This window comes from Odocoileus virginianus, chromosome 29 (assembly GCF_023699985.2).
Source record: "Odocoileus virginianus isolate 20LAN1187 ecotype Illinois chromosome 29, Ovbor_1.2, whole genome shotgun sequence".
Lineage (NCBI taxonomy): Eukaryota > Metazoa > Chordata > Mammalia > Artiodactyla > Cervidae > Odocoileus > Odocoileus virginianus.
In genome coordinates, this window is record NC_069702.1 from 13281876 (window position 1) to 13296258 (window position 14383).

The following is a 14383-nucleotide window of genomic DNA, read 5'->3' on the forward strand; positions in this document are numbered from 1 at the left end:
GCTTTAATGGGCCCATTAATGGGCTTCCCTGGTGCCTCAGTGGTAGAGAATCCGCTTGCCAACATAGGAGATGCAAGTTCAATCCCTGGGTCTGGAAGATCCCCTGGAGAAGGAAGTGGCAACCCACTCCAGTATTCTTGCCTGGAGAGTTCCATGGACAGAGGAGCCTGGCGGGCTACAGTCCCTGGGGTCACAAAGGAGTTGGACACGATTAGAGACAAAACAGCAGCAATGGCATTAATGGCCTGAGTGACTTTAGCCAGTTAGCTGACCTCCCACAACTCTGTGAGTTTGTACAACTTGCTGAATTTCTCTGAATCTCAGCTTTCATGTGGAAAATCTGGATCAAAATACCCTACATGGTTGCTGCAAGGTAATGCAGGCAAATGCAGACTAAGACCTTTGCCCTGTATCTGTTTAATCACTTCATAACATTGATATTGAAAAAAATTCAGAATTTCAGTTCTGACAAATCATTAGGCAAAGACTTATGATTCACCCAAAAACCTCTAGTTATGAATCTTTTATTTTAAGCAGATATCAGACAGTGCCTAGATTCTGGGTTTTATTTTTTATTCATTTACTTTGTGAGCATATTCCTGTATGTGAATTTTCCTATGTTTTGCAGAAGGATTTTGAAAGGAGTTTTGCATGCAAGAAGCTAACAGGAAGGTTAATGACCTCATCAACTGATTAAATAAATATAACCCAAGACTGCTTTCTCAAAGTGTGTATGTCAAAATTAATTTACTGATTGATTGTTTAATTGCCTTAAATTACCATAAGATATTTAGAGATCCATATTCTCTCCCACTTTCCATATTTCCTTGTTGATGAAAATGAGAGATGAACTTTCTGTGGTCGAGATGAATATTTAGTCATGAGAAGAAAAGGACCGACAAAACCCTTCATGGAAAATCAAACACACACCCAGACTATAAAATTCATTTTCCACCTATTTCCTAGGTAAAAGGTCTTGGTGACTTCATGCCCCATTGCTCAGGGAAGTTGTTAAATATTGTGGATTTTGTTAGTTACACAATTGGAACAGGATGTAGAATAGTGGTCCTCAAAGTGTGATCCATTCTCATGTGTGGGCTTCTCCCCAGTCTGCTGGGTTAGGCAGAAAGATGCCTAGTGTCCCCTCAAGGATGTCCTCGTCCTAATTCCCAAAAGCTGTGAATGTTACCTCACTGACATGGCAAAGGGACTTTGCAGATGGGAAGTAAGTTAAGAATCGTGAGATGGGGAGATTATCCTGATTGTGCAGGTGGACCCAAGATAATTACTGCTATGGGGTGTGTCATTTGCAAACATCTCCCATTCAGTGGGCAGCCTTTTCATTTTGTTGATAGTTTCCTTCAGTGTGCAAAATCTTTTTAGTTTCATTTAGTCCCATTTGCTCATTTTTGCTTTCGTTTCCTTTGACTGAGGAGACATGGATGGGTGGTGGTGCTCAGTCATGTCTGACTCTTTGTGACCCCTGGACCATAGTCTGCCAGGCTCTTCTGTCCATGGAATTTTCCAAGCAAGTAAGTATACTAGAGTGGGTTGCCATTTCCTCCTCCAGGAGATCTTCCCAACCCAGGGATCGAACCCAAGTCTCCTGGTTGGGAGGTGGATTCTTTATCACTGAGCCACCTGGGAAGCCCCCTGAGGAGACATATTCAAAAAAATACTCCTAAGACCACTGGTGAGTGAAGCTGGTCTTGGGGCTAGTACCAGGCCACCAATTGATGGGCAAGGTCGGGTCCTGGGCAAGCTGGGGGCTCTCCAGGCCCTAAGGCAGTTGGCCTGCTGGTGAGTGGACTCGTGTCCTTGCCTGCCTAGCTGCTTCACCTGAGGTGCCCCAGTATTGGTGCTGCCAGGCTGGTGGGCGAGGCAGGACCCCTTTGCTCATAAGCCAGAGCGGGGATTCAGAAAGAGTGCTTCCGAGCACGTGCCCTCATGGTAGAAAGTGTTAGTTGCTCACTCGTGTCCGACTCTCTGTGACCCCATGGACTGTAGCCTACCAGGCTCCTCCATCCGGGGGATTCTCCAGGCAAGGATACTGGAGTGAGTTGCCATTTCCTTCTCCAGGGGATCTTCCTGACCCAGGGATCGAACCTGGGTCTCCTGCATGGCAGACAAATTCTCCGCCGCTTTTGTGGTAGAAAGAGCTCCCCCAAATGGCTGCTGCCAGCACCTCTCTCCCCAGACGGAGCTCTGGTTTCCTCCTGCCTCTCTGGGAGGCTCTCTAAGATCATCAGGTGGATCTGACCCAGGATTCTTTCAAATGACTGCTTCTTCCCCGGGTCCTGGACCTCGTGAGATTTTGTGTGCAGCCTTTGAGGATGGATCTCTGTTTCCTATGGTCATTTGGTTCACCCGCATATAAGCCCTGCAGATCTTCAAAGCCAAATGTTCTTAGGGTTCATCTTCCTAGTGCAGGACCCCTGGGCTGGGGAGCTTTAGACCCTTCACTGTTTGGGGAGAACCAATGCAATAGTAATTATCCTCCCATTTGGGGGTCCCCCACCTGTAATTATGGGACTTGACTATACGCTGACCCTGTTCCTTCTACCCCTCTCATTGTGGTTTCTTCTTTTTTTTTAATCTGGTGTTTTTTCAGTTGGAATATAGCTGCCTTACAGTGTTGTCTTGGTTTCTTGGTTTCACATATCATATATGGTTTCACATATATGATAATGTGAATCAGCCATATAGGTATTCATATATCTCCTCCCTTTGAGCCTCCCCCCCACCCCATTCCACCCCTCTAGGTCATCACAGCTGAGCTCCATGTGCTGAACAGGAACTTCCCATTCTTCTTTATACCATTGGTTGTATTTTTTTTTCTGCTGCTCTTCAGGTCATTCTCATCAATAGTTGCTCTGTGAAGAGTTGTGATTTCAATGTGCCAGTGGGAGGAGGTGGGCTCCAGGGTCTTCCTATTCTGCCATCTTGATCCCTCCCTCCTCCAGAGGGAACGTATTTCCCACTCATTTTTAAGATGCAGATTTAGTCACATTTTAACATCTCTAAAACTGAGATGCTTCTTAATTTAATTGGCAGTGATTTTTCTCTCTGCATGGGTCCTAAAATAACTGTGCATTTCATAATCACTGGCACATTAGACTTGATAAAAGATACTATGTCACATCAATTCGTTTCTCCGCTCATTTCATGCAGTGTAAAAGCCAGAGGCCTTATCCTGCCCTGCGCGGCCCCACACGTCAGGAGTTGACTCCCTCCCTCTCCTCCCTGTCTCCCCTCTCACTCCACTCTCGCCGCCCTGGTCTGCCTCGAGCTCCCAGCGCTCCTGCCTCGTTTGTCCTGCTTAACGACTTTCTCCCAAGCCACCTTCACCCTGAGACCTTCTCTGACCGTGCTTTTCAGCCTGCAGCGCCTGCCTCCCCGCAGCATGCCAGGGTTTGCCTGAGGTGTTGACTTCACCTCCTGCCTCGCTTCTAAACCCACCTGCTTTATAGGAGGCCTTCCCTGGTGTCTCAGATAGTAAAGAGTCTGGCTGCAGTGTGGGAGGCCTGGGTTCGATCCCTGGGTCGGGAAGATCCCCTGGAAAAGGAAATGGCAATCCATTCTAGTATTCTTGCCTGGAAAATCCTGTGGATACCAGGCATGTGCTGACTGGTTCCTTTTCCCTTTCTCTCCTTAGTCAATGAAACTTTGAAACAATAGTAACCATGTTGGAAACCACAAAATGACCCAGTAGCACTTAACAGGGTCAACACTCTAGCCCAGGGAAGCCACTCTTTGGTTCTGAGTTCAAACATTCATGAACTTGCCTTCAATAACGTTAAAGAAATGGTGTGACCACTTTGGGCACCATCTGGTTGGATGATCTCTGTTCTCTTGACCATCTTTGGATCCTGTCGCTGGCTTTATCTGTGTTTTCAAAACACACACCAAAGACTCCCATGTACTTTAGTGATACTGTTAGTTTACCTTTTAGGGAATCTAGACTCTGTCAAATTTTCTAGTGTTCTGATTTCCTAAGCACTTTGACAGGTTATTGTAGAGTTCTCACAAAACACATTAGAGACTGGCTTTAACAAACAGTTCTAACACAGTGTGATTTTGTGTGATTAAGTATAAGTACTTTAAATCACAAGGCCCAGAGAACTGAAGCCTAAGCTGCTTCAGTTCAGTCAGTCAGTTCAGTTGCTCAGTCGTGTCTGACTCTTTGCGACCCCATGAATTGCAGCACGCCAGGCCTCCCTGTCCATCACCAACCCCCGGAGTTTACTCAGACTCATGTCCATTGAGTCAGTGATGCCATCCAGCCATCTCATCCTCTGTCATCCCCTTCTCCTCCTGCCCCCAATCCCTCCCAGCATCAGGATCTTTTCAGATGAGTCAACTCTTCACATCAGGTGGCCAAAGTATTGGAGTTTCAGTTTCAGCATCAGTCCTTCAATGAACACCCAGGACTGATCTCCTTTAGGATGGACTGGTTGGATCTCCTTGCTGTCCAAGGGATTCTCAAGTCTTCTCCAACACCACAGTTCAAAAGCATCAATTCTTTGGCGCTCAGCTTTCTTCACAGTCCAACTCTCTCATCCATACATGACCACTGGAAAAACCATAGCCTTGACTAGACAGACCTTTGTTGGCAAAGTAATGTCTCTGCTTTTTAATATGCTGTCTAGGTTGGTCATAACTTTCCTTCTGAGGAGTAAGCTGCTTACTCGCACTCAAAGCCTCTGTGAAAGTGAAAGTGTTAGTCACTCAGTCATGGTTGACTCTTTGCGACCCCATGGACTGCATCCTGCCAGGCTCCTTTGCCCATGGGATTCTCCAGGCAAGAATACTGGAGTGGATTGCCGTTTTCTTCTCCAGCAGATCTTCCTGACCCAGGGGTTGAACCCGGGTCTCCTGCATTGCAGGCTGAGCCACCAGGGGAGCCTCTGTGGTTTGGCCCTATCCTGCATGCAGCATGGCCATCTCCAGAAAAAAGCTACAGATGCAGGGAAGTCAGAGTCTGACCTTAAAGATAGGGCCCTTGGGTAACACAGTCTGGCTGCATGTTTCTAAGTGTTTGTTTCTCCTGGTGATGTGAGTGAGCCAGGGAGGTGCATTGTGGACCTAGGAAATATTTGAGCTTTGGAGACAGATTTAGATTTGAGTTTCTCCTGTTCTTTTTAGTGAATCAGTTGTGTGGCCTGGGACCTCACAAGATTTTCACAGACAAAGCTACACTGAAGCTGAGCTAACAACCAGAATTACAAAACACACAGGGAACAATCTGCCACAAGTGAGAGCCAGAACATACAGCAAGCACCACGTTTAGACCACAACAAACACCAAGAAATTCAGATGAAGAGACTATTAGAGAGCACTTATAAAGGAAGTATGTTTGAAACAAGAGGGGAAAAAAAGGAATTACTGGGATAAAAATAAGACACGCTATAAAAAGATGACATATTAAAAAACTACATATTTTTATGAATGAAAATTGTAATCATGAAAATAGAAATTTAATGGATGAGTTAAATAGCAGATTAAATGCTTTTGAAGACACATTGTGTGAACTAGGAGATAAAGGTGAGGAAGTAGTTGGGAACATGCATGGAAGGCTAAAGAGATGGAAAATATGAGAGGTTAGGAGGCATGGGAATAGAGTGAGAAAGTCCTGGGGGGACTTCCTTAGTGTTCCAGGCATTCTAGAAGGAGAGAATGGAGAGAATGAAAGAGAGATAATATTGAAACCGATAATGGATAAGAAATTTCCAGAAGTGCTGACAGTCATGAATCCTAAAAGGTAAAAGAAATGTTGATTTAGATTTGTGAAATCAGGAATATACGTTAAAATTTTTAAATGTAGATAGAATAGAAATAGAATAGGTAACTTTCAAATCAGTAGAAGAGAACAGTAGTGATAACATAAAGATTCCCTTTAGAATAAAAGCTAGAGGGTGCCTAAAAATAAATCTGACCAATATTTATAAGAGCTTAATGGAGAAGACTTCCCTGTAGGTTAAATGGTAAAGAATATGCCTGTGAGGCAGGAGACCAGCGTTTGATCCCTGGGTTGGGAATTTCCTCTGGAGAAGGCAATGGCAATCCACTCCAGTATTCTTTCCTGGAGAATTCCATGGACAGAGAAGCCTGGCAGACTATAGTTCGTGGGGTCACAAAGAGTCGGACACGACCGAGTGACTAACACAGTCCAGTGGAGAAGTTTATAAAATGTTATTGAAGGGATAAAGAATTGAGAAAAAGGCTTTGTTCTTGGATAGAAAAATTCAATTTCTACAAATAAGTCTATGAATTCAATCTAATTACAAAATGGATCCCAAAAAAGCTGTTTCCCAAACTTGCTGTACAGACCCTAAAATTCATATGTGAAGAAAAGGAACCAAGAATAGCTAAGACAGTTTTGTACAAAAGAATATGGGAAGACATGCTCTAACAGCTATGAACTCTTGTTATAAATTGCAGAACTTAAAGTGTGATGTCTTGGTACAGACAGACCCGCAGAATTAAATAAAGAGCCTGGAATGAGATTCATGTGCATATGGAAACTATGTCAGACAAGGTGGCATGACAGGCCAGTCATAAGAAGATAAATTATATAAGAAATGGTGCCAAGACAACTCCTGGAGTAGGAAATGACAACCCACTCCAGTATTCTTGCCTGGAAAACTTCATGGACAGAGGAACCTGGTGGGCTGCAGGCCATGGGGTTACAGAGTCAGACACGCCTGAAGTGACTTAGCACATAAGAGAAAAAATAATTAAATCAAAAGAGAAAGGGGTTTTTAAAGATAAGAAACAAAAAGTATGATCTGACAAAGCAGTGGAGGATGAAATGCACTTGAGGCTGACCCTTGTCCCTCTGTCGTGGGGTTTAGGTGTGGATGGAGGAGCATGCGCTGTCCACTCTGCTACAGACACACCTGAGAAACGACCACGAGAACATCATCCACCGAGTCTTGGGCCAGCTTGGCAGCCTCAGTGAAGAGTGAGTACAGTTTTGTGTAGGGTGGGGGCTTCCTGTCCCGTGTCATACTCCATGCTAGCCTCCGTCCCTCAGCTGTGAGTTAACTCCCACCCTCCTGGGCCTCCCTTACAGTGTGGTTTTGAGAACAATCAAAGTGTAAACATAAATATGAAATACAGTGATAGCAGAGTGTCATGTATGAAAGGTTGAAGTCAGACCTGGTGTGGGCACATGAATTGTTCTTACCCTCAATTTTCTCATCCATCAAAAGGGTCTAACAATACCTACTTCATAGAGTTGTCTTTCATAGAAACTTTTATAACACCTTTCGTGAGGTATAGTTTACATACATTATTTTTAAGAGTACAATTCAATGATTTTTAGTAAATTTTAAGAGTTCTGCACCCATCACCATGCAGCTGTGAAACACTTCCATCACTCCAATAAAGACCACTTTTGCCCATTTTCAGCCATTCCCCATTTATTAATAAATTTTATATCTTAAAATATTCTTTCTATAGTTATTAATGTGGTATCACTTTTTCAGCTTCCTGAAAAATATTTCTTTTTCCTTGTTTTACAAAGGAAAAATTATTTGGATATAGCTAGTTTTCTAGTTGCCCAGTCCTTTCCAGGAAATTATTTTGTGTATATATCAAGAAGCATGTGGATAGCTATATTGTTGGATAATACAAAGGACGTATCAGGAGATGGAAACAAGTAGGGAGACTCTGGTGAGCAAGTTAAGGACAGTAGTGAGCAATTGTCAGTTTATCTAGTCTCAAAGACTATGTCTTTTAATAGTACTAATGTTTAGTCCATTTACATTTAATGTAAAACTTTATGGTAATATATTTGGATTTTTAATCTATCTCCTTTCTGTTTATGTTTTTCCAACCTGCTCTATGTTCTTTTCCTCTCCTCTCTTACCTTCTTTTGGTTTAGGTGTTTTATTATTTTCTATTTTCTCTCTCTAATTTAGTTATTAGTTATATATTATATATAGTATATATATTATATACTAATAATTTAGCTTATTAGTTATATATTCTTTTACTGTGATTTTAATGGTTCAGATTTTGAATTGCATCCTTTGTATGCCAAAATATAACATATGTTAATATGTTCCTTCTTTCAAGACAGTAGAATGCTTTATTTACATTCATTTTTCTCCCTCACAGAGGAAAAATGCTTTTCTTATTGGGCATTTTACGTAAAGAATATACCTGCAATGCTGGAGACCTGGGTTTGATCTGTGCGTTAGGAAGATCCCCTGGAGAAGGGAAAGATTACCCACACCAGTATTCCAGCCTAGAGAATTCTGCAGTCCATGGGTTTGCAAAGAGTGGAACATGACTGAGAGACTTTCACTTTCACTTTCTTTATGCATTTGCAACTCCACAAGATGCTATTTTGGGTTTATGCAGTCAGTATTCATTTGGATTTACACTTTATGTTGCTCTTGATTCTTTCCTGCATCTTTAGGTGTCCACCTAGGAGTATTTCTTTTTGCATGAAGGTTCTGTTTATTTTAGATTTGCTACTGACAAATTTTCTTAGAATTTTGTTTGTCTGAAAACATCTATCTCCATTTTTGAGGAATGTTTTCATTGGGTGTAAAATCCTAGTTTAGCTGTCTTTTAAATACTTGTAAAGATCATCTTTTGTTTCTGATTTCAGTTGTTTCTGATTGCTTCTAAGATTTTCTTTTGTTCTTCGGTTTTCATCAGTTTATTATAATATGCCTAAACATGGATGTGGGTTTTTGTGCATTTCCTGTTTTGTTTGTTTTTACTAAATCTGTAGTGATTCTTGAATCTTTAATTTGCTATCATTAATCAGTTTTTGAAAATTCTGAATCTTTATCTCTTTAAATATTCCTTCTGCTTATTCTCTTCCTACTCTTCCTGGGAATGCAATTTTATGTTTATTAGACTTGTTTACCTTAGGTTATTTGTCTCTTACATGATATTCTGTATTTTTGCTCCTTGTAGTTCAGTCTAGATCACTTGTTTTGACTCTCTTCCGCTTCACACTCTCTAAAGTTGTGTCTTATCTGCTGTTCAGTCCATCTACTGAATTCTTAACGCTGGTTACTGCATTTTTAGTTCTAGAATTTCCACTTTATTTTTGTCATAGTTTCCAGTTATCTGCTCAGATTCATCTTATCATTTAATTTCCTGAACATATTCATTATAGCTCACTATTTTAATATCCAATATCTTCTGGATATGTTTCTATTGTCTGGTTTTTTTTTTTTTTCTTTATTTTTGGTCAGTTCTTATCTGTTTGCAAGTCTGGTTATTTTTATTGAATGCTAGACAGTGTTATTAAAAAATTGTAGTAATAACTTAGGACTTTGAATGATGGGATCTTCCTCCAGACAGGATTTCTCTTACTTCCAGCAGGGATTTCAGACAGTGGCAGATCAACCACTCCATTGGTGAATTTAGCTGATTCAAAAGTAGGTCTTTACAAGGAGTGATTCCTTATTCTTAGGAGTGTTTGCTGGTTCTCTCCTCCTTGGTAAACTGACGGACAATTCTCTGTTCAACTTTCAAGCTGTAAGAAGATACCTTATGTTATAAAACCAAATGTTGATCCTCTCTAAACCAGAGTTTCCTACTTGACTCATTGAGATAGGAACTCAAAAATAGTTCATGACTTCAGTTCTGAATGTGTTAATATTGAGAATCATGTAAAAAATTTGAGTGGATATGTACTGAAGGCAACTGTATATATGCATCTGAATCTTGAGAAAGCTAAAAAGGTTAATCAAAGGACAGATGACTGACTATAACTCAAGTGTGCACCCACATCTAAGAGGATGGGCAGCAGAAGATGGGATAATTTTAACCTATTGCCTCTGGAAAGGTTCCCTGTGGGGCATGACTATTTGGGGTGTTTCTCAGTGTATTAGTCAGGATTCTCCAAACAGAACCAATAGAAGATACAGTATAGGTGATATAGGTAAAGATATAGGTGGGCTTCCCAGGTGGCACTAGTGGTAAAGAACCTCCCTGCCAATACAGGAGACATAGGAGATGTGAGTTCAGTCCCTGGGTCAGGAAGATCCCCTGGAGGAGGGTGTGGCAACCCACTCTAGTATTCTTGCCTGGAGAATCCCGTGGACACAGGAGCCTGGTGGGCCACAGTCCATAGAGTTGCAAAGGGTCAGACACAACTGAAGCAACTTAGCATGCATGCATAGGTACAGGTATAGAGAAGTTGAGAAGTCACAAGATCCTCAGCAGGCAAGCTGGAGACTCAGGAGAACCAATATGTAATTTCAGTCCCAAGTCCAAAGGCCTGAGAACTCAGGGGGCTAATGATGTGGCATCCAGTTTGAAGGTCAGCAGTCCCAAGACCCAGGAAAAGCCAATGTTCCAGTTTAAGTACAAAGAGAAGGAAGTACAAAGGAAAACCATGTCCCACTCAAGGCAGTCAGGCAGGAGGAGTTCCCCTTTATTGTGGTTAGGTGGGCCTTTTCTTGTCTTCATACCTTCAACTGATTGGACAAGGCCCACCCACTTTAGGGAGGACCATCTGCTTTACGCATTTATTCAAATGTTAACCTCATCCAGAAATACCCTCACAGCCCCTCTCAGAATGATAGTTGATCAGCTGTCCATTCAGCCCATGGCCCAGCCAAACTCACACATAAAATTAACCACCACACTCAGTGAAGCCAGGAACACTCACCCCCTCCCCCTAACCTCCTCCCCACTGTCTCCAAAGGTCCACTCAGTACATCCTGCGGGGGCACGAACTGCTCCTGCGCTCAGCTCTCCGGAGGCTGGCTCTCCGCGGCAGCGCCATCACCACCCTGACCCAGATGAGGCTGTCGGGGAAGAAGAGCCTTCTCCAGGAGCTGCGGGAGCAACACGCCCTGGAGCAGGGCTCCTCCCAGTGTCTGGACGAGCACCAGTGGCAACTGCTCAGAGCTTTGGTAAGACCGTGCCTCAGCCCCCTGCCCATCCCAGAACAGGAGTGCCGCTTCCTTGGCTTCCAGGTTCCAGTCTGGTTTAGTCAAAGCCCCAGTCCTCGGGACTTCTCTGGTGGTGGCTAAGATTCCTTGCTCCCAGTACAGTGGGGGCCTAGGTTCGATCCCTGGTCAGGGAACTAGATCTCACATGCTGCAACTAAGAGTTTGCATGCTGCAACTCAGAAAAAAAGATCAAAGATCTTGCATGCCTCAATGCATGCAAGCCACAGTCCCTAGAGTTGCAAAGGGTCAGACAACTGAAGCAACTTAGCATGCATGCTAAGAAGTTGAGAAGTCACAAGATCCACAGCAGGCAAGCTGGAGACTCAGGAGAACCAATATGTAATTTCAGTCCCAAGTCCAAAGGCCTGAGAACTCGGGGGGCTAATGGTGTTACATCCAGTTTGAAGGTCAGCAGTCCCAAGACCCAGGAAAAGCCAATGTTCCAGTTTAAATACAAAGAGATCCTGCAAACCGCAATGAAAACTGAGGCTCCTGTGTGCCACAGTTGGGACCCGGTGCAGCCAAATAATTAAATGAGCGCTTAGTTGCTTAGTCGTGTCTGACTCTTCATGATCCCTTGGACTGTAGCCCGCCAGGCTCCTCTGTCCATGGCATGGGATTTTTTTCAGGCAAGGATACTGCAGTGGATTGCCATTATCCTCCTCCAAGGGACCTTCCCAACCCAGGGATTGAACCCAAGTCTCCTGTGTCTTCGGCATTGCAGGCAGATTCTTTACCCACTGAGCCATCAGGGAAGCCCCAAATAAATAAACAAATTTTAAAAAAGAAGTCCTGCTCCCATATTGTCATGGATGGGGACAATGGCACAATAGGTACCCCCTGTTGGGGGCACCCAGTATGCCCAAAGCTTGCAGTGTACATGAGAATGACAATTATACTAAAGTTGCATAAGAAGTCAGAACACAGATAGGTACAGTCATCATCGGGGGTTAAGAGAAGAGGGCTGTGTGGTCTGTTTTAAGGTCTGAACAAATCTAAAGAAAGACTGTGAATTGCTGGGCTGGGATTTAAACCCAAACAGGCTGATTCCAGGTCTCCTATAGCCACTGAGCTGTATGAACAGCTGATGTTTTTTGACCTATGAGTGAGGGACAAGCTCACCGTCTCTTTTTCTTGGCCCTGGAGGACTTGGTGGGAAGCAGGCAGGACTTCCTACCCTACCTCCAACCACAACCTCCTTCTCCAACTCCTATTCCTTCAAGAGAAGGACTCCCCATGGGCCCTGCCTTGGCTTCTATGATGTCCCACACTACTCTCAGACTCAGATGTGACTGAAGAGCCTCTCTGCTGTGTGACTTTTAGAAAGTTACTTAGCGTCTCTGCACCCCTCTGGCCTCATCCCTCCTAGTGTTCAGGTCTCAAAGTGGGGTGAACGAGTAAGTTCTTGTACGTGTAAAAAGCTCCGGATGGCAGTGGGTACACCATTGGTGCTCAATAAATGCCCAAAGGGATCGGCAAGATCCATAGGCTCATCCACTGTGCACATGTTTTTGCCAGCCCAGAGATGCTCACCTCCTACCCTTTCTCCAGCCTTCCTGGGACCCCCGGCAGGGCTGACCCCACCTTCCAGTTTGGTCCTGACCAGAGCATCCCTTGACTTCTCTGTAGCTCAAACGGTAAAGAATCTGCCTGTGATGCGGGAGACCAGGGTTTGATCCCTGGGTGAAGAAGATCCTCTGGAGCAGGGAATGGCAATCCACTCCAGTATTCTTGCTTAGAGAATTCCATGCACAGAGAAGCCTGGCGGGCTACAGTTCGTGGGGTCGCAAAGAGTCGGACACGACTGAGCGGCTAAGACACACACAGACCATCCGTGCAGGCGACAGGGGGGCTCCAGTCTTCTCCCTGCCCGACTTTTCCAGGAGGCGCGCGTGCTGGAGGAGGCTGGCAGGCTGGAGGAGGAGGCGCAGCAGACGCGCCTGCAGCTTCAGCAGCAGCTCCTGGCCGAGGCCCAGGAGGTCGGGCAGCTCCTGCAGCAGCACATGGAGCGCGCCATCGGGCAGGCGCTGCTGGGCCACGCGAGGAACTCAGCCTCCAGGAGCCGGGCCAAGGACACGGACGACTTCAAGGTGCGGGGCTGCCCCAGCCCCCAGGGAGCCCGGAGGGACTAGAGGCGGGGTCGGGGGCGAACAAGAGGAGGGATTCGAGCAGAGCAGCAGCTGGGCACCCAGGAGCCTCGGGCCCTGCAGAGCTCTTTGCCTCTGAGCTGCCTTTCCCCCCGTGTAAGAGGGAATGCCTGCCCCATGGAGCGGTGAGGATTTCTGCCCACTGCCCGGCCCTGTCTCCCGGCCTTCTGAGCACCAGCTCGGTCCTTGCAGCGGCCCCGAGAGGAACGTCATTTCAGCCAGAGCCTCCCAGTGGGTCAATGGCAGATAACAGAGTCTAAGTCCCTCTCCCAGGGGCAGGCCCTCCCTGCCCTTGGCCACCTCTGTGGGAACCTGAGTGCTGGTAGAATTGTCCCCGACGGCTGACCATTGCTGCTAACATCCGTCTGACCTGAGTAAGCCGTGGTTCTCTGCTTGCACTGACAGTTATGACAGACCACAAGAGTGAAAACCACCTTCCTAAGAAGTGATGTGGGCATCGCCCTTCTAAGTCAACAGGGGGGGGGGGAGGGGGGAGGGGCTTTGGCTTCCTCATCTCACTGGGCTCTTACCGCAGCCCTTGCCCGGAAAGGATAATTTTTCTTCCCATTGTTCAGGTGGGAAGACTGAGGAGTTTCACTGGGCGGAAGACATGCTTAAAGCCTCCCAGCCTCAGTGAGCAGCTGGGACTGGAGGCTGTTTGTGCTTGGCTTCTCCTTATCTGCCTCCTCCCCCAAGTTGTAAGAATACAACACATGTATTGCAGATCTCAGCAGAGAGTCTGTGGCTGGTACCCACAGGAGGTGTTTAGATCTGGGCTGGCAGCAGACCCCCCTGGGATGTGCCAGGACCCTCGAGGGCACTTCCATGAGTCCCTTCATTTACATAAAGTCACTCACCTGCACAGCAGAGAGGCTGGCCCCTCGATTCTGAAATACACCATCTTGTTCCAGATCTCTGGTGTCTGCCACACTTCATCATCCAGACCTCAGGGCTAGTGATGCTGGGCAAGTCACTTCCCTCTGCTGAAACCTTACAACTCTGACCTAATCAATGGTCATTACATGAAAACAGAATGAAACACAAGTGTGGCATATCTTGTCCTTGGCTTCTCCAAGGGATTCTGAGTCAGGATTAGATAATGGACCCCCACCAGACACACCCCACACACCCACCAGAAAGAACATGGGCCCAGTGTCTGGAAGGATGTTCTTTGCTGGACCTCTGTTCTCAGGGCCCCTTGGCTTAGGGCCCTGCGGCAGGTGCAGGGACAGAGGAGCCAGGCAGCAGCGGTCCTGCCTTCAGGGAGCTTACCATCTACGGGGAGAAGACACGCTAACCTTGAGA

The 14383-nt window shown here is 45.4% G+C and overlaps 1 protein-coding gene across 3 annotated transcripts in view; it reads left to right on the plus strand.

The window, feature by feature from the left end:
• Window positions 1-14383, plus strand: part of EVC (EvC ciliary complex subunit 1) — a 91208-nt gene that overhangs the window by 62082 nt on the left and 14743 nt on the right. For all 3 annotated transcript variants that reach the window (XM_070458130.1, XM_070458132.1, XM_070458131.1), the window contains 3 exons: window positions 6855-6964; window positions 10682-10892; window positions 12815-13021. In XM_070458130.1, the coding sequence (XP_070314231.1) occupies window positions 6855-6964; window positions 10682-10892; window positions 12815-13021 (528 nt within the window). The remainder of the gene's footprint in view (window positions 1-6854; window positions 6965-10681; window positions 10893-12814; window positions 13022-14383) is intronic.